General features: G+C 46.3%; 1 protein-coding gene across 1 annotated transcript; it reads left to right on the top strand.

Moving 5' to 3' along the window:
• Window positions 1-1,045: 1,045 nt before the first annotated feature.
• On the top strand, window positions 1,046-19,745 carry LOC128340304 (corticosteroid-binding globulin-like). Its single transcript, XM_053285278.1, has 5 exons — window positions 1,046-1,097; window positions 12,812-13,345; window positions 14,485-14,755; window positions 16,127-16,265; window positions 19,692-19,745. The coding sequence occupies exons 1-5, from the start codon at window positions 1,046-1,048 to the stop codon at window positions 19,743-19,745; spliced, it is 1,050 nt and encodes a 349-aa protein (XP_053141253.1).
• The last annotated feature ends 770 nt before the right edge of the window (window positions 19,746-20,515 follow it).

Genomic DNA, 20,515 nt, shown 5'->3' with positions numbered 1-20,515 from the left:
AAGTCTAAAGATTGCCTCCTTAAGACAAGGAGGCATTGTGCCCTCCCTCAGAGAAGCATTAATGATTTCCACCAGGCTATCTACAAGAGCCTCCCTGCTAGATAGAACAAGCTATGTCGGACAAGGGTCAAGAGAACATGTGGTAGGCCTCAACACTCCAAGGAGCTTGTCCACATCCTCAGGAGTCACAAACTGAAACTGATCCAGTCGAATCACATAAGAGGAGTAGTTGGACACCTCCAGTTAAGACATCAAATTAATTGTGGAGTCTCCATCTAGGTTGGTCCGAATCCAAGAGATTTTATCTGCGAAAAACTCTTTAAACACATCACAGCCAATAACTGATTACTCCAAATTCTGGTTCAAGGGAGGGTGGGCGGATACTAGTCCCCTCACAACACTGAACAACTCCACTGGGCGTGAACCCGCAGAGGCAATACAGGCAAAAAAGAACCACTTATTTGCTGCATGTATTGCCTGAGCATAGATCTTTAAATGTGCTGTATGTTGTGATCCGTTGGATTTGAGGCGAGTCTTTCTCCACTTGTGCTCCAGTTGCCAGCCTTGCCGCTTCAGCCCCTGTAGATCTTCCATATACCAAGGGGCCAGTTTTGAAGCAGGTCGGAGAGGACGCTTGCGAGCAATCGTGTCTACTGCCCTGGTGAGAAAGTTGTTCCAATTCTCAACCAGGGCATCAGCAGGATCACCAGCAAAGCCAACATTGAATCCCTCCAAGGATTCTTGGAATCCTACTGGATCCAATAAGCTCTTCAGAAGGACAATTCTAATAGGCCCCGCTAGACTAAGAGTACACTAAACTTAGAGTACATACATTCAGTATGGTCTAATACTCGAACAGGGACCCTAGTCAGGGAGATGTTGTCTTTATAGACCACAGCCACTTCACCTCGCCACCCATGTCCCCTCACCTGCTCCTCTACAGAAAGCCTGGAGGGAGTAGTTGGGACCAGACTGGAGCACTAGCCTCCCCCAACTACATCTCGGTAATACATACCAGGTCAGCCCCTTCATCCATAATCAAATCATGGATGAGTTCAGGATAAGTTTGGACTGTCCTGGCATTGCAGACAAGCAAGGTAAGGCTATTGAGGTAGTTGGCAGTGCTCCCCGAGGTCAAAGAACTGGCAGGACAGCCGGAAGGGGAGACATCTAATAAGTTTCTGACTACCCTTCCCCTGGAATGGCTGACTGACCTGCCAACATTTCTTCTTCTATTCCCCACCACCACCAGGATAGCTGCCCCATAGTCAACAAAGGCTACCCTTGTTTCCCCATCCGCAGACGAACCCAAACATATTACAGCAACTTCAACCCAATTCCCAAACAGCTAAAAACTGATTAAAGAGAAGCCCTCTAGCTTTTGCCCTCCTCCAAAGTGGCTTCCCCAAAGGGAAGACCCTGCCAGTGGCAGACCCACCACCACAAGCAGCGTTCCTATAGGCCCAAGACTGAGCAGATGATGAGAGGAACAGCTGAGTCACTTAGGGTCTGTTCCCAGTCCTGCACACACTCCCCACTGATGTTACCTAGAGGTAGCAGCCCCACAGGGGAAGCAGGAGCAGGCAGGTAACAGCAGAAGGATCCCCCAGGACCCACCTGGACTCTCACCCCAGGCAGCAGTGGTGGGGAGCAGATGGACTTCTCCCTCTCCTCCACTGGGCATAAGATGGAATGAAATGATCCCATCTTAATTTGGTATTAGACAATGATTTGTGCCATAGCTAGCTGGTTTTGTGAGGTCAACATATTTCTAGACAAGCTGCTTATAAGACCTACAAGCTTCCCCAACACATCACTATAAATGGTATTATTCACACTCAAGTCCACTTCTCTGAGAGGTGATAAATTCCAGGAATCCATCTTGGAGTATTACTTCCTTTAGATGAAACATATAGTGACATGTTTATATGTGGCTCATTTCCAAATATACAAGCTGAGCATTAGAGCACAATAGCAGAGCTCTCACACAAACACAATATGTAACTGCAGTTCAGTTCCAAAAGAGAACCAGCTTGATAAGGCACTTTGACTCTCTCCCCTTTTTATACACAGCAGTCTCCAAAAACCCTGTATAGCTCTCCATCTTCCATAACTTGCCATCTGTATTTTCCCCCACTGATTTTGCAGACAATTAGGCTCTCCACCCGAGCAATGTGGAGAGCCTAAAGGGGGTTTGAAGGGAGAGTGGGCTTGACCCTCTCTCCCTGCACATGAACAGGAAACCCTTATTGGGTGGCTGGATCATCCACCCAGACAATTACCGGCTCTGTCATGGAGCCGTTTGGAGTGGTGGGGTTCAGGGGGCTTCCGGCCCCCTGAAGTCCCAGAATGCCCCCTGTGAGTGCACAGGGGATTCTGGGGAGCCCCTCAGCACCAGGAGACTTGTTGTAGCCACTCCGTCAGGGAGCTACTTGTGAGTTGCTGTGCCACTGAGCCACGCTGGGATGACACACGGTCAGGAAAATGCACTTAGTGGACTGCGCTCTGCATATCTCATTGGGGGGGGGCATTTAAGTTTCCCTTCCCACCCTCCTGCACCGTGCCCACATGAGCGGCGATGTGGCAGAGGTAGATGCTGGGAATGGGAGGACTTCTTCCCCTCCTGCATCCCAGGGTGCCCTGGGTGACAAGTACAGCGGATGCTCTCATTAGAGCAGCTGCCACACTTGACACAACTCCTCCTTATTCCTGGCTCACTGCCAGAAATCACGGCGGCAGGGCGGAAGACAGGATTGGTGGCAGGGGAAGCACAAAGTTTAGGATCGCTCTTGCCACTTCACACATGCAGCCTAACCTGGGCTGGCCAGCACCACCCTGCACATGTGAATACCAGGCAGCACATGTGAATACCATTAAAATGTAATGTGCTTTAGAGAAGACATTGAGGTGCTTCTCATCCAAGCAGGTGTCTGTGAAGCAACCAGGTCAACATGCTCATTGCATCATGCAAGGTTTCCTGCCCCCCAGTGTGGCAACAGTTTCTAGGGATGTGCAAAAAATTTTGGGCACAGAATGATCTGTGCCCAAAATGAACAATTTCGGGTGATTCGGGGCTGAACCGAATCACCCCCGATGTCCCCCGATATTTTTCGGGCACGAGCCGAATCACCCGAATTTCGGGCATGAAAAATTCGGGTGATTCGGTTCACGGTTGATTTTTGGTGAATTTTTAAAGTTTTAGTGACTTTGGGGCAGTTCGGGGGCATAGCATGGGATCTGGGCAAAAGGAGTGGGGTGGGGTGGTAGTGCCTAATGGGTGCAGGCTACCACCACAATTTCAGGGGGATTGGGCCAAGGGCTGATTTTTGGTAAATTTCTGAAAATTTCATGTCTTTGGGGCAGATTGGGGCATATTGGGGCAGAAAGTGGGGCCTGGGGCAGAATAGTGGGGTGGGGTGGTAGGGCCTAATGGGTGGAGGCTACCACCCCAATTTCAGGGGGTTTGGACAAAGGGCTGATTTTTTGAGAATTTTTGAAGTTTTAGTGACTTTGGGGCAGTTTGGGGGCAGAAAGTGGATCTGCCCCAAAATAGTGGGGTGGGGTGGTAGTGCCTAATGGGTGGAGGCTACCACCCCCATTTCAGGGGGATTGGGCAGAGGGCTGATTTTTTGAGAATTTTTGAAGTTTGGGTGTCTTTGGGGCAGATTGGGGGCAGAAAGTGGATCTGCCCCAAAGGAGTGGGGTGGGCTGGTAGATAGTGCCTAATGGCTGGAGGCTACCACCCATCCCCAATTTAAGAGTGATTGGGCAGAGGGGTGAATTTTGGTGAATTTATTTGTATGAGGTTTGTCTTCATAAGGTGAAGTGTGCTAAATTGATTACTTCCTCATATTATTCATAGTAAAGGAAAGTGTGAAAAAGTGAAAGTGGGGTCATGAGAGTTGTTTAATTGAAAAAAATCTCATTTGCTATGATAGAATGAGAATTCACACCTCAGAAGTTTTTTAATAATAATAAATAATAATAATAATAATAAACCCTAATAAATAATAAATATGCCAGCCTTGCTTCCCCGCCATTCAAAATGAATCATTTCTGTCTACTTAAAATGGTGGATGGCTAGCTTTGCTTTGTGGTTTCTATAACTGCAAATACAGTATTTAACATTTAGCAACTGTTTGTCTTGAGGATTCCTACTTTTCCTAATTATTTATAGTAAATCTTTCAACCTGTTAGGCCAAATATGATAGTTCCCTTCTGAAGACTAGAGGAAAGTTTTCCCCCTTTGAGTTGCATATTGTTCTCTCCTGCCTCCTTCACAGTTCTGTTCTGTATATTCAGACATCATTAAGGTCTTCTGCATTTGCATTAAAAAAGGGATCACTCACCTATTTTGTCTACCTTCCACAGTAGATCTTGAATTGATGAAGGCTTGTTAAAGAGAGATGGAGAGCAATTTGGCTAGTGAATGAGAAGGGTTATGTGGTGGGTTGTGCTTAGGTGACCATATTCCAAAATGGAATGGACTACACATTTAAGCTAGTTTGAAACAGCTTTCATCATTTTGGGCCTCCCAACCCTCCAAAAAACCCAATGGGAATGGCAATTTTGTGCAAATGATGAGAAGCCTTTATTAGAACCCTTTCATCAAAGAACTGCAGCTCCCAGTGCCTGGGTGAGTGGTGAGGGACCATGATGATTAAGCAGGTTTGAATCTGGCTTAAAATGTGTAGTGTAGACATGCCCTTAAGAGCTAGGGAAACTGCACCTGTGGAACACTGGTTTTGATCAAAGACCTTAAAGGAACTGGCATTCATCTACTTTTTGGAACAGCGCTCCTCCTCCAATTTGTGCAAATAATGTATTTGTGTGTTTTCTCCTTAGACTTTTCTTTTATTACAGGAGCTGGTTGTTATTGTGAAGGGCATGTTGCTAATATACAGTATGCTGGAAATAAACATACCTAATAAGGTCATTTATGAAATATTCCTGCCCTGGTTTTGAGGAGTGTCTCCTTCATCTTCCCGTGTCCCATCCCAACTTGTTCCCAAGATTCCTACAACCCCCCAAAGCAACCTTTCAGGGAGCTGCAGGGAAGAGAGGTGGGGGAATTTTTGGCATCCACTTTTATATGCCCAAGCCACCTAATGGCACAGCGGGAAAGTAACTTGCCTAGGGAGCAAGAGGTTTATTTATTTTATTTATTCGATTTTTATTTATTCAATTTTTATACCGCCCTTCCAAAAAGGCCCAGGTTGCTGGTTCGAATCCCTGTTGGTATGTTTCCCAGACTATGGGAAACTCCTATACTGGGCAGCAGCAATATAGGAAGATGCTGGAAGGCATCATCTCATACTGTGCAGGAGGAGGCAATGGTAATCCCCTCCTGTATTCTATCAAAGAAAACCACATGGCTCTGAAGTTGCCAAGAGTTGACACCAACCCAATGGCACAACTTTACCTTTACTTTCCATATGCAAACATGGGAGTTAGTTGTTTGTTTTTGCTCTACCCCTGCACCACTCACTTTGGCTCTGTCCACCATCTGCCCCGTCTGGCACCCACCCAGTCCCAGGAGTCACCAGCCGCCACTGCTGGCTCCATTGTGCCCTGGGATGCAGAAGTGCACTGGAGAGCAAGCACGCTACTGGAGGCTTTGTCTGCCGTGTCTGGTTAGGGCCCCGGGCTGCCTATTTGAACATGCTGCTGATTCTGGCTACTTTGTGATTTGCTGTGAAATGGAAATATAGTTTCCTTCTTGGGCTGAAAAGGAGATTGTATTCAAATTCAGCTGGAGAGCAAAAAGAAAAGGGGGAATTTAGCCCTTTCCCTTTTGTTCTCCAGCGTGCCTCCCCTTCCCCAGCAGTATCCTGTGCCCTTTCTCAAATCCCAGCCGGCCCTCCCCTGCCCTCCCTTCCTCCCACTTTTGCAAGCTGAGGGAGTTGTCTGCAAAGGAAAAGAGCAAGAAAATCAGAGGAGGGGGCTGAAGAAGAGGAGAGGTGGGGGCAGAAAGGAAGTTCTCCCAGAGTGCCACTCACTTGCCTGCAGTTTCTCAGGTCCACATATTAAATACTAAGTAATACTAGCTGGCAGGATGACTCCAACATTCGGTTGTGACAAATATCTTGGCACTGTGGTGAAGTACTTGTACAGAAATGGGTAGTGTTCAGCAACTAACTGCTAGGAAACATTTACAAAACACTATTTCTTTCCACAATTGGCATTTTCATCTCTCTCTCTTTCCCTGGCCATCCTCCAAGGCATGCAGATAGTCAGGGATGGAGCTGTATTTTTGAGAAATGACACCTGCTTTGCATGAAGTGGGTTCCAGGTTCAGCCCCTGGCAGCTCCAGCTAGGGCTGGAAGGACTGGAACCCTGGGCCCGGGGAGCTGCTGCCCATCAGTGTTGGTGGGACCAATGGCCTGACTCAGTGGAAGGCAGCTTCATATGTTTCCCCTCCATTTATACTCACAACAACCCTGTGAAGTAGGTTGGGCTGAGAGATAACAACAAGTGGGTGAGGATTTTGTGGCATTGGGGTGTATTACTGAGTTCTCAAGTTATGCTGGGGATTGGGGCCTTGGAGTCGGTGGTTGTGTGTGTGTGTGTGTGTGTGTGTGTGTGTGTGTGTGTGTGAGAGAGAGAGAGAGAGAGAGAGAGAGAGAGAGAGAGAGAGAGAGAGAGAGAGAGATGGGACTCAAAGAGGGATCTTTTGCTTATGTCAACAACTGTTACAAATGGTTTTCTCGGTGCGTGTTGGGGGTGGTGGCAGTGGTTTGTACTCATTCCCAGCTTCTGTTCAAGCCAAACCCCCTCTCCATCAAACAGAGAAATAGAAATAAATGTGGGGAAAAGCTGAATACTCAACTATGGTTTTGGAAAGAAAGTACTCTCATCCATTTTTTGCAGAGCACTTTCTTTCGTTCTTCATCTCATTTTCCTATCCATCCTTCCTCTTTATCCTTCTCTTAAGTTCCCTATCCATTATCATTTTTCCCTTCCCTGACCCCCCCCCCCCACCGCATTAGAAATAGTTTGGGAGACACTAATAAGTTGGGGATGATGGAAGGCAGGGGGGCAGGGCTGTAAAGGCCTCTAGGTGATGATGCTTAACGGGAGGGGAGATTGCACCAGTGGTGGGTGGGGGGGCTCCAGAGGCCTTTAAAAAATTACCTAGGCATGCCACTGGCCTCCATAGCCTATAGCAGCTACAAAACAAAACAAAACAAAACAAGCTCTCGCGCTTGGGGGAGACTCAATGGCAGGAGCCTCTCTGGGATATGCATTAGCAGATAGAGAGATAAATCAAACGAGGCTGCTTGATCAACCAGAAACAAATTTGGAACTTCGCCATTAGTTTGACAGTGAGGCTATTCACATAATGGGGCAAAATCAGGCTAGCGGAGGGTTGTTGTTTCGGACCACCATTTTGTGGTGAACTCTGAGTCAGTCTCCATTTTGTGTTTGACATCTCTTTGAGTTTCCCGCCCTTCCAGCCTTCCAATCGGTGACCTAAAGCATGGGCTGACCTGCTGACAATTCCCTCCTTGTTCCCCATTGGCTCTTTTGCTTCTTGCCACTCTTTACTGACCCCACATTGGCCAGGGGAAGGGTCGAAGAAGGGGCAAAGGTTGGGGGGAGTTAAAGGAAGGGTTTTCAATTCATTCAGCAAGTTAGTAGTCACCATTCTGCCTTTCTGCCGAGAGAGAGAGAGAGAGAGAGAGAGAGAGAGAGAGAGAGAGAGAGATAACTAGTTTGCAGCATTGCATGCCTCTAGTTGCCATGATGCCATGCCATTGCCTATGCCTACCTTGTTGCCAGCCTGATCCCAGCCTGCTATGGATACTGCATGTCAGCCTGGAAATGGATTCAGGGGCAGAAGAGTGGGTGGAAGAGTGGCCTGCCAGTCTGCCACCAACCAGATTCCAAAGGAATTGGGCAAAAGGCTGATTATTTGTGATTTTTTAAAATTTATGCGTTAAAATTTATTTTTCCTCATAGGGAATAACGGAGGTTGCAGTAGCCCCATAACTCCATTTGGGGGGCACTGGGATGGCCCAGAGCGAGTGGTGCTGTAGTGCACATAGAGTACCAACCACCCCCATGGGTTGTTAACCCATGGGGTGCTGGGTTCTCTTGTTTCTGTGGTGTTCTGAGTGTAGATTTTCTGGTAGTCTATGAGAGTGGATTCTTGTTTTTCACTGAAAATCTCAAATGCTACCAGAGAATCTACACTGAGCACCTCAGAAACAACAAAACCCAGTACCCCACGGGCTTGTGGGTATTGGAGTGATTGGCACCCTATGTGCACTACACAACCACTCGCTCTGGGAAACCCCAGTGCCCCCAGGTGGAATTATGGGGCTGCTGAAACCTCCATTATTTCCTATGGGAGAAATCTTAAAGACATGTAAACTTCAACAAATCACAAAAAAAGCATCACTTTGCCCAATTCCTTTGAAATAATTCTGGTAGCTTCCTTGCCCCCATTGGGCACTACCACCCAATATGCCCCGCTCTGGGCAACCCCTTTCCCTTCAATGTGAAGTGATACATTTGCTGGAATCCCCATTATTCTCTAAGGGGAAATTCTTAAAGATGCATACATTTAAAAAATTCACAAAAAAGCAGCCCTTTGCCAAATTCCTTTGAAGTTTGGGTGGTAGCTTCCACTCATTGGACACTACCACCACCCACTCTTTTTGCCCTGGGCCCCTTTTTAAAAGTCCAAATCGATTCAGATTCAGATTCTGAAAATTCGGCTACAAAACAAAACAGGGGTGATTCGGATTCAGAAATTTTGGGTACAAAACAAAACGGGGGTGTTTTGATTCAAATACAAATCAAAATGAGAAAATTCCAAAATGTACACCCCTAGAAAACTCTCCTGGTGACTTGACATTGATCATTAATTTGTAGTTATTTTAACAGTTTTATACGTAATGATGTTGGTGTTGTTTTTAGTTCTTTTACCTTTTTTATTGATCAATGGCCATGCAATACATATGTAATTAATTAATTTATTTATAATCGATTTATTATCCATATTTGCTGTGTTTTATCCCATTGCAATCTGACTATGACTTATTTTATGGAAATTTCTTTCGATCCCAAATGAAGGCTACCTTTCCCCCATTTTTCTAACATTCAATCAAAATTAGATAAGATAATTTATCTAGCCAAGTGTATAACATTTTAATAGCTCCTAATTGTGTGGTAAAACTCTGTCTTCACTTTAAAAAATCTCAAAAATCGGCTCTCACAATCAAGATTTCAGAATCCAGCCATTCACTATGGTCCCTCTATGGTGTGGCTTGTTTGCCCCAGCTCTTGAACAGAGAACAAGGCAGGGGCCCGATTGGCCCAGCAAAGTTTGGGAGTAGTGCTAGCCAGGCTGTTATCCAGCTCCCATTTCTGCACCTTCATTCCGGCTTGGAAAGTAACCTGATCAGACATGTTTGGGTTGCTTATCGGCTGGGCATTCAGCTGCAGGCATTGGGAGTGAAGGCGTTGGGAGTGAAGGTGCTGGGCAGCAGCAGCAGAGACACATTCTCAACGGCCTACCATAGCAGTAACAACTGTGGTGGCAGTCCTTGTTTTGGAGGGCTAGGCCTCGGTTCACACTGGCCTTGGCATCGATGATGGAGGTGGAATTTGGCCCAGTGAGCCACCTCACTGGGGGAAAGTAGAAAGGGTTTTTTCTGGTCCATGTTGGTATTGCTGGGAGCCATGGGTGTTGGTTTGTTCCCCATTCTTCCCTCTCCTTGCTTTGAAGCAAGATGGGCCCGAAAAAGGCCTAGGCCACCCTTGTAGGAATCCTCCTCCTCGGCTTTCCTCATCTGTCAGTGAGGAAAACCTTGGTCAGATTGTTGGGTCCCGCCTACCAGGGAAGGCTTGCACCCTCCCAGCTAGTCTGGGTAAGGCCCGACTCTTGCCCTTTATTTGATTATGCCAATTAATAAAAGACAAGAAGGAGATTCTGGTCAGTATCTTTTATTTGGCCAAGCAAAGCTACTGGGTGCACACCCCAAGAAGTGGCACACCGCAGAAGAAGTTACAAGCAATTTTATACTCTCTAACAACAAGCAGTGACAAGCAACAAGCCCCCTCCCTCAGTTCCCCTTTTCCATGGAATCAATGCTATTGGCTATATTCAAATAAGTTGTTTCTCCAGACATGTTATCACACCACCTGTTCTCCACTTCCCGTTTTCCCTATTGTGGTTTCGCAGACTCAAGCATTTCTCAATTGCCTATATGTCAAATGTCAAAAGCACATCCTGCTCCGTCTAGCCAATTGTTTGCGGTTTTAACACAGAAATACCTCTAGAATCATTTTGAAACTCCCTTGCCTGCATTTTATTCCTTCATCATTTATTCCCCAATAGCTTAAAACAGTTTTACAGAAAACAAAATGGCATCCCTTATGCTAAGGGTAAAACACAGCTTTTCATTAAACACAGCTTTTTTTATGTCCCCATCAAGATCAGGGCATTTTTTTTCACATTTGGGAAGCCCTAGAGAAGGGCAAGCATGCACCCTCCTCAGGCCCCGATGCTGGTGGGCCCTCTGGAGTCCCATCTCACCCTGGGAGGGAAACTAGGGATTCTAAGCATGCTAAACCTATGAAATCTCTCTCTGATAGGCTGGTACAGTTGCAGGGAGACAACAGAGGGCCTACCTCATCCCTGGTTGATTTGACGCAGGACAACAATACTCCTTCTCCACAACTGTCAGCATCTGGTAGTGGTGCGCTTGAGTAGGAAAGGGTGAGTCTATATATGTGGGGCACAGAAACACACAGTTTCTACCCCACTGTTCCCCAGTTTGCAGGGCAGCAGTTTCTGCCTTATGGTGCTTGCAAGCAGGGGTGGAAAGGGAGTGCACAGCATGGCTTGTTGCAGTGGCTCTCTCTCCTTGCACATGAGCACTAACCCTATGGGGAAGTTTATTTACCATTAGGTGATCACCTGTTGCCAGCAGTTAAAGAACACATCTGGTAAAGTGAACATGTGGATATTTCAGTTGCTCTTCAGAGAACCTGGAAAAGATCTGGTCTTATTTATTTATTTATTTATTTATTTGAGACATTCAATATACCGCCCACTCCAAAGACTCTGGGCAGTGCACAAAAACAAGCAAAACAAGACAACATTAAAATTACATTCTAAATTAAAAACTAAAGTAACTAACAAAAAAAGAAAAGAGAAATAGGTAAACTACGGGGCAAAAGCCTGGCAAAAAAGAAAATCTTCAATAGAGATTTAAAAATCAGTAAGGAAGGGCTAAACAAATCTGAAAGGGAAGGGAGTTCCAAAGAAGTGGGGCAGCAACTGAAAAAACTCTTTCATGGGTCCTAGCACCCCGAACCTCTCGGAAATCAGGAACCGACAAAAGGGCCATCTGAGATTATCTAACTGGACGGGATGTACCTGGATGGGAGAGGTGGGTCTGTAGGTAGACAGGCGCCAAACCCCGCAAGACTTTGAAGGTCAAAACTAGGACCTTAAATTGAACTCAGAAGCGAATAGGCAACCAGCACAATGACTGCAGGAGAGGTGTTACCCTGTCATATTTTCTAGCACCCATGAGTAGGAAAGCCGCTGCATTCTAGACCATTTGTAGCTTCCTGATCTTCCACAAAGGTAACCCTAGATAGAGAGCGTTATAATGATCTAAGCGGGAGATAACAAAGGCATGGGTCACTGTCATTAATGTCTGCCGATCAAGGTAAGGGCGTAATTGGAGAATCAGATGAAGCTGGGCAAAAGCACATCTGGTTGCAGCATCCACCTGGTCTTGTGGTAGCAAGTATGAATTGTCCTTTTTGCTAAGCTGGTTCAATCCTGGTTTGTGTTTGGATGGGAAACTACATGTGAGCACCATAAAATATTCCCCTTAGGGGATGGGGCTGCTCTGGGAAGAGCACCTGAATGCTTGCATGCAGAAGGTTCCAAGTTCCTTCCCTGGCATCTCAAAGATATGGCTGAGAATGACTCCTGCCTGAAACCTTGGAGAAGCCTGTGCCAGTCTGTGTAGACAGTACTGAGCTAGATGGACCAATGATCTGACTCAGTAGAAGCCAGAAACCTATGTTCCAAACCTAAACAAGTTCCCAAGAAAGGAGAGGCCAATAAGGATATGGTGAAGTCAAAATGGAAATCCATAAAGTTTAATTAATTGGCTATCAGGCTTCACCATTTACATGGGCATTGTTCTTTAGGTGCAGCCCACAAAGGGGTCTTCCCTGGTTAAATGTTTTGATATCATCCATAGGAGTACATGGACTTTGTGGGAAACCCTTGGCAAAGATATGACCAGGTGTTCCGCATGAGACGGACCCTTGACTCAACAATTCCCTGGGATGATCAACACCAAGTTTTATGACTACAAATTATGAAACCATTCAGACCCATGCAGGACAAACAGCCTGACAGCCGTCACATTATCTCAAAGGGCCTAGCAGTGCCTGGTTGCAAGTTGCTGTGCAAGGGGTTCAAACCTGCTCATTTGTTGGGAGTTTAATGGCGGCAGAAGATGCACCTGCTCCCAATGTAGATTTCACCATGACTGCAGATTTGTGTGGCAAGAATCTCAGTACTAATTTATTTATTTATTTAGTTATTTAGTTAGCTATTCAATTTCTATACTGCCTCTCCAAAATGATGACACTGAAATGTACAAAGATAATGTGATTCTTTCATTGCAGATTAACTCCATAGGAATACTATGGCTAATGTTCACCTCTGTCTGCTGTTTGTTGGTCTCTGTGCTTTTACTTATGCTCATGATATTACTCGTCACCATGAGGACCATGTCCTCCAACATGACACTCAATTGTCTGCTGAAGGTCATCAAAGAAGCAAAAACCAGATTTGTCAAAAGGTAGTTGCAGGAAATGCTGATTTTGCCTTCAAATTATACCACCAGGCTGCTCTGGAGGATCCTGGCAAGAACATTTTCTTTTCTCCACTAAGCATTTTCACTATCCTTGCAATGGTCTCCATGGGGGCTGAGTCTGCCACTGCAAATAACCTTTTTTCAGTTCTTGGTCTGAACCATTCAGAGATCAGTGAGCAAGAAATACATGAATGTTTTCATCATCTCTTCCAAATTCTGAACCGCAATAACTCTGAAATTGAGATGAGTATTGGAAATGTTCTTTTCACAGACAAGAAATGGCAGCCACTAGCGAAGTTCTTGAATGAATCCAGACTTTTCTACCAGGCTGGAGTTCTTCCAATAGACTTGAAAAATTGGACAGAAGCCCAGGCCCAGATCCAATGCTACCTGAAGAAGAAAACCCAAGGGAAATTTGTAGATGTGATCCAGGATCTTGATCCAGAGGATGTCACGGTCCTTGTAAACTATATTCTAATGAAAGGTAAAGTAAGTGGACTTTCCCTCCTAAACATAGTTGGAAAGGGTAAGCCCCTTCTCAGCATGCAAGCCATCAATGTTTTCAAAGGAACTATTGCAAATCATCAAAAACCACTAAGAAGTTTTATGAGTGCTTGCAAGTTTATTCTGACAAAATGGCTTTTTAAAAAAATCCATGCCCCTTGGAAGCAAAATAAAATAAGACCTACCATTACGTTATGATGTGTGTATGTGGTTGTGGTGGTGGGAATGGTGGCAAAAGGCTTTCCAGCCTACCCCAGAATTTCAAATGATGGTCCTGTTTATGCTGAGAAAGCTTCAAGGGTCAGACCTGCATGAGAGCAAGCCAAACTCCCTCCTGCTGCCGATTACTGCCCACCAAATAATATGGGTTTAGTTCTTGAGATGGGAGAACTGGGAGTGAGGGGAGCACAGTTGTGATTCTTTTTGAGGATCAATCCAGATATGGGTCTTGTTTGCAGTAATCTTCTCCAAATGAGCTACAATTTGTTCTGAATTGGATTTTCACATATTGTCCCCCATCAGTTTGAGAACCTGCTCTATCCTTGAAGTGTAGCAATGGCTTTTTTAGTTGCATGTTACAAACTTCTTTTTTCTGCTGTTAGGGATCTGTTCTTTGTGATGCAGTTCTAGATGCTGCTTTCTCTGAAAGGTTAGTTGCTGCTTCTCTCTGGTGTCCTTCTGCTCATGTTAAAGCTCTATATGATGTCAGCAAAAGGTTCTTCAATATAGTCCAAGAAAATCCTCTTGTCAAGAGAAACCCATAAACTTTGTTCAGGCATTCAGATAATAGGTTGTTCCATTTAAACAGGATGCAGATGGGACAATCCTCAATAGCAGATTTTTCGGGCTTCAGGAAATTCTACATAAAGGGAGGGATTGGAGAAAATCACTCCTTCGCATTATGCAAATGAAAAGAAAGTTTTAGAACGCAACTATGAACACAAATGTACCTCTGAAAACTGAATTACTAAAGCAAAGAGACTGAAAATGTTCACAAGCATATTCAATTTCTGATCTTTTAATTATTTTGTAATACATATTACACTCCTTTAGATTTTTAAAATGCAGAGATGTTTTTCAACAGTATAACCCTGATTCTCTTCCCTTTCTTTTCGTAAGTCTCCTGGGAAAATCCTTTCAGTCTTCTGAATGCTCAAGAAGATTTCTTCTTTGTGGATGAAGACACGAAAATGAAAGCTGATATGATGATGAAAGATGGCTATTTTAAGAGTTACTATGATAACAGACTGTTCTGTGAGGTGGTTGAGATCCCCTACAAAGGCAACATTTCAGCACTGTTCATTCTGCCTGAGCAAGGAAAATTGAAACTGGTGGAAGAGGCACTGGGAAAAGAAATTTTTCTAAAATGGATGGGCTTATTGAAACTACAGTAATGCAGCATGGTGTAGGGGATATGTTGCCTCCATTTTCTGTGCAGATATTTGCTATCCCTATGCAGCTATAACTATGTATACTGTACCTGATTATCCTGTCAAATGAATCCTCCCACCTCACAACAATGCATGGTGTAGCCTAGGGCTGTGTAAGCCGGCTTGAAATTCAGCCAGCTCACCTTGAAGGCTCTCCCTAGAACCAGATGGGAGTGGTGGTACGGGCGGGCGATTTGAGCCAAACCCCTACCTTGCGAGCCAGCTCAACCGGCATATTTGTGAAGGGGAATCCAGCATAAAATTTCAAGTAACTTGAAAACCAAACCACAGCAGCGGGGTGAATGGGGGATGGTAGAGAGGTGGGCAAGGAACAAGCAAGCGTGTTTGTAATGTATACTACAGTACCTTCAAAACCAAGCCATGGTGGCAGGGACGGTGGAGGTAGCAGCAGGTGCTTCTTCCACCACCCCGAGCCTCCCAAATTGCTGGACAGCCCCTCTGTGGCCTCTTTCAGACCCTGTGCATATGTGAATGTTGCCTTTCAATTGTGTGCACCACCGGAGCCGAGCTGGGGGAAGCAGAGAAATCGCTGCCTTGAATTAGAAGTCAGCTGTTTCCCCAGCTTGGCTCTGCAAGTCCACACAATGGCATTTCTCAACTGAAAGGCAACATCTGTGCATGTGTGCAAAGAGAGAGGCTGGCAGGGGATGGGAAGAGCCCCTGCTGCCACCTCCGCCATCCAGTGTCCCACTGCTGCTGTAGCTTGGTCTGGATGTACTGTAGTTTACATGACAAAAATGCTAGCTCCCCCCGCCCCCGCCGCCAGTTCTCTCTAAGGTGTGTGCTCATGTTTCTTGAGCTCATGGTCATGTTTCTTGATGTCTGCTCAGTTAATTTTAGATACCGCTCAGGTTGAATCAGGAAGGCCGCCTCTGAATGCACATGCGCACACGCTGCCTTGATACTGCTGCCCAGAACAAAAATCATTCTGCACAGAGATGAAAAAAAATTAGAGAGAACACTGCCCCATACCCCTTTGCCCTCCCCTGTCCTTACTGCTGCCACAGCTTGATTTGAAGACACTGAAGTGTACATTACAAACATGCTAGCTTTCCCTTCACCCCCTGCCTTTAGTCATTTACTTGTAATGAGGAATCCTTGCCAGATTCCACTTTATAAGTATGTCTGGTGAACCCTTTGAGCCAACTTAACAGCTGGACTGGACAGGGCCTAGGCTCAGGTTCAATCGAAGCTTGCGTCATTACACTGATTTTCTATCAAACCAGATAGTAAATTGCGATGCAGAGTGCCTTGTACAATATATTCTTGCAGGGTGATAGCTCACATGGCCTCTATTCCTTCTTTTACAGGAGAACAAGTGTGTCTCTCCCAAGGATTTCATTGTCTGAAAGTTATGATGTCACAGAGATGTTTAAAAACCTGGGTGTTATTGACCTTTTCAAAGAGAGAGCAGAACGATCTGGAATTACTGGGAAACATGAGCTGAAGGTATGCATTTCAGGAATCTTTATGGGGCTTATACTGAATTAAAATCTCTGGCTTATATCCAGACTAACACTGCACTAGTGCAAACATGTCACACTAGTGCAAGGATGTCACGTTAGCTAGTTCTGCTAAGTTAGGAGTAGGGGTGTGCACAGAACCGCCAACTGCGGTCTGGCACTGGGTGGGGGGTACCTTTAAGAGCGGCGGGAGGGTTTACTTACCCCTCCCACCACTTTCCTGCTTGCCGCCTTAATCTTCTGAGTAATTGGGGTGGCAGAAGACCAGCCGCCCCCGCCGCCCCCCCCCACGACTGGATTTGGGGCCAAATCGGCCCAAACTACTCCTCCTCAGGGGCTACTCTAACATTCATATCTGCCTGTGCCCAGACTGTGGACCTCTGTTTTTGTACCCTTGCCAATTTGGTTTTCTGGCTCATTCCCCCAATGCAGTGAAAAAGGCATCATCCCACATGTGCTTGGAGACCCATGTCTGAGCAAGTGTGGTTACACAAGGATATCTGCATATTCCTTAAGGAATGGTTGCATCATTATAAGTCTCAACTAGCTGAGCAGATGCTCGAAGTTGCTCAGCCTCTTGCACTCTTGATCCACTTGCATTAGTGCTACACATGCACAACAAGAATAACTTTGCATAATTTGCTGGAACATGTATGGGCTGAGGAACAGGTTTCATAGCAGAATGCATGCCACTGAGTGAAAAAGTGCACCCTGCTACACCAGCACAACAGTAGTCTTGAACTCAACTCCTAACTAGGGGTGGGCCCGGACCGGTTTGGAGGCCATTGAAAAGGCCTCCGGACCGGTCTGGACCGGTCTGGAGCTGGGGGGTTCAGTCCGGGGGTGGGGGTAACTTTAAGAGCGGCGGGAGGGTTTACTTACCCCTCTCGCCACTTTCCTGCTTGCCGCCGTAATCTTCTGAGTAATTGGGGCGGCAGGACACCAGCCGCCCCCGCTGCCCCCCCTCCCGCAACTGGATTAGGGGGCAAATCGGCCCAAACTACTGCGGCCGCTGCCGCCGACCACCCACCCAACCGCCCAACACAAGGCCCGATCTCGGGCCAAGGTAGCCACGGGGGGCGACCTGATTAGGAGGCCAAATCGGCCCAAACTATTGCCACTACCGCCAACCGCCCGCCCGCCCGCCCTCCCAGCCGCCCGAGTCTTCACCATAAGAAGGCCCGCGTTAGTCGGGCCAATCAGGGCCCCACAATTCTAAAAGGAGAGGAGCTCGCAAACAGAGCTCCTCTCTCTGCAAAGTCTCGGCCCGAACTGGGGCTCTACTCCCAGGCGTCCTTTGCGCCTAAAGCCCCAGTTTGGGCCGAGACTTTGCAGAGAGAGGAGCTCTGTTTGCAAGCTCCTCTCCTTTTAGAATTGTGGGGCCCTGATCGGCCCGACTAACGCGGGCCTTCTTATGGTGAAGACTCGGGCGGCTGGGAGGGCGGGCGGGTGGGCGGTTGGCGTTAGTGGCAATAGTTTGGGCCGATTTGGCCCCCTAATCAGGTCGCCCCCCGTGGCTACCTTGGCCCGAGATCGGGCCTTGTGTTGGGCGGTTGGGTGGGTGGTCGGCGGCAGCGGCCGCAGTAGTTTGGGCCGATTTGGCCCCTAATCCAGTCGCGGGGGGGGGGGCGGGGGCGGCTGGTGTCCTGCCGCCGCAATTACTCAGAAGATTACGGCGGCAAGCAGGAAAGTGGCCGGAGGGGTAAGTAAACCCTCCCGCCGCTCTTAAAGGTACCCCCACCCCCGGACCGAACCCCCCAGCTCTGGACCGGTCTGGTCCGGAGGCCTTTTCAATGGCCTCCAAACCGGTCCGGGCCCACCCCTAGTTAGGAGTTGAGTTCAAGACTACTGTTGTGCTGGTGTAGCAGGGTGCACTTTTTCACTCAGTGGCATGCATTCTGCTATGAAACCTGTTCCTCAGCCCATACATGTTCCAGCAAATTATGCAAAGTTATTCTTGTTGTGCATGTGTAGCACTAATGCAAGTGGATCAAGAGTGCAAGAGGCTGAGCAACTTCGAGCATCTGTTCAGCTAGTTGAGACTTATAATGATGCAACCACTCCTTAAGGAATATGCAGATATCCTTGTGTAACCACACTTGCTCAGATGTTGGTCTCCAAGCACATGTGGGATGATGTCTTTTTCACTGCATTGGGGGAATTAACAAAAAACCAAATTGGCAAGGGTACAAAAACAGAGGTCCACAGTCTGGGCACAGACAAATATGAATGTTAGCGTAGCCCCTGAGGAGCAATAGACTCAGGCACAAGGAATGAAATTTATTAAAATAACAAGCACAATTCTAACAGGAGTATCTGGTAAACAAGAAAAACATAGGAACATGGGAAGCTGCCATATGCTGAGTCAGACCATAGGTCCATCTCGCTCAATATTGTCTACACAGACTGGCAGGCAGCTTCTCCAAGGATGCAGGCAGGAATCTCTCTCAGCTCTGTCTTGGAGATGCCCGGGAAGGAACCTAGAGCCTAGATGCTGTTCCTAGAGTGGCTCCATCCCCTCAGGGGAATATTTTACAGAGCTCACACTTCTAGTCTCCCTTTTGTCTGCAACCGGGGCAGACCCTGCTTAGCTTAAGGGGACAAGTCATGCTTGCTCCCACAAGACCAGCTCTCTTCCCTAAACAGGTTATGTGGGCACAAATGCATCAAAAGCAATCAGTACAACTATAGGAGCAAATAAAGAAGAGCAGGGGAGCAGTTATGTAGGCAAGGAAGGGGAGTGGGGGTGGGGAGGAGAGAAAACAGCACAGGTATCTATCTATCTATCTATCTATCTGATTTCTATACTGCCTTCCAAAAATGGCTCAGGGCAGTTTACAATAAAGCAAAACTAAAATCAATTAACTATTAAAAACTAAAACGGTAAAAACAGTATAAAAGATTATTAAAACAATTAAAACAGTTTGTAATACCCTGCAAAACCAGGCCAGACCTTTACGGTTTAAAAACAGTTTAAAAATCCTGGAAGGCCAGGCCAAACAGATAGGTCTTAAGGGCTCTCTTGAAGGCCAATAATGAACTCAGAAGACGGATTTCTGCCAGGAGTGCATTCTACAGCCCAGGAGCAGTTACAGAGAAGGCCCGCAACTCTGAGTCACCACCAGATGTGTTGGTGGTAACCAAAGACAGACCTCCTCAGATGACCTTAACGTGCGGTTGAGACTGTGCAGAAGAAGGCGCTCTCTAAGATCTTGAAAGAGATAGTCTTGTCAACTCATCCTTAGTCCGCTGATTTCATGTGTGATGCCAAAGGAGTATTTCCACCCATGGGAAGGGGTGAGATAGTTCCTTTTTAGGCCTTCCTGTCCTGAGCCAAGCCAGAATTAATTTATGGGAAAAGGTTGGCAGGGGGAAGCAGGGTGTCTGTGAACCTTTTTAACTTCTGTTACAGGCAGACATAACCCCTTTCGAGCAGGTCTGCCTCAGAATGGGGTATGCACCCTAGCCCTATCCTCCTTCCCAGTCTTCCTTCTTTCAGGCCCAGAGGGAGGAAATGTCTCAAACTGGGGAAGAGTGAAGTTTTAGCAAGTGGCTAAGCTTCAGTAAGCACAGGAGTGCCCCCAAAGGCCTCTTGTCTGGTAACAAATGGTGCTCTTAGTGTATTTTCCTGGCCAGGTACATAAGGTTTGTTCTTAGCCCTTCATCAGTAACTAGCACTGGGGAGGGTCACAGACATGTACCAGCCTGACTCTAAGCTGGAAATCCCTGAAAAGTGTATAGATAGCATCCTTTTTAGAGTCAGACCCTCATCTGTCTGTGAGTCCTCACTGCTGCTACTATCTGCCTTCACCATTTCATAGGTAATATTTTCCTGATGAATGAAATGGGGAGGAACTGGGGGCTTGGGGCCTTTTCAAGTCTTCCTTTGGAATACTCCCAAAATCTATAAAATTCAAATCTGATCTTTTTTAAAAAAAGTAGATTGTTAAAGTCAGAATTAATTTCCAGATATCAAAATTGATTTTGCCAATACTTCAGAATTTTCAAATTAGCAAAAGGGTATAGGAATTTCCCCCATAGAGGTGAATAGAGAAATAGAAAGAAATTCACTATAAATCACTGGTTAGGCCTAGAGCCTTGAAACTTGCCACACATATGGGAATGGCAGTCATATTCTGCAGTAGAAATCAAATCAAATCAAATCTTTATTGTTACGGTCATTCGACCAGCAAAACACAAAGTACAAAAGCTTTACATAAAAGCGAGCTTTACATA

The sequence above is a fragment of the Hemicordylus capensis genome, chromosome 1 (genome assembly GCF_027244095.1).
Source record: "Hemicordylus capensis ecotype Gifberg chromosome 1, rHemCap1.1.pri, whole genome shotgun sequence".
Classification (NCBI taxonomy): Eukaryota; Metazoa; Chordata; class Lepidosauria; order Squamata; family Cordylidae; genus Hemicordylus; species Hemicordylus capensis.
The sequence above is the reverse complement of the archived record's forward strand: the minus strand, read 5'-3'. Positions and strand labels throughout refer to the sequence as shown.

Excerpts from the sequence above, each read along its gene's own strand:
- LOC128340304 (XM_053285278.1), top strand. The coding sequence starts at position 1,046 with ATGGATGAGTTCAGGATAAGTTTGGACTGTCCTGGCATTGCAGACAAG. Across the intron at positions 1,098-12,811 it reads TGGCATTGCAGACAAGCAAG|GTCATCAAAGAAGCAAAAAC; the intron begins GTAAGGCTATTG and ends TGTCTGCTGAAG. Across the intron at positions 14,756-16,126 it reads ATGGGCTTATTGAAACTACA|GAGAACAAGTGTGTCTCTCC; the intron begins GTAATGCAGCAT and ends CTTCTTTTACAG.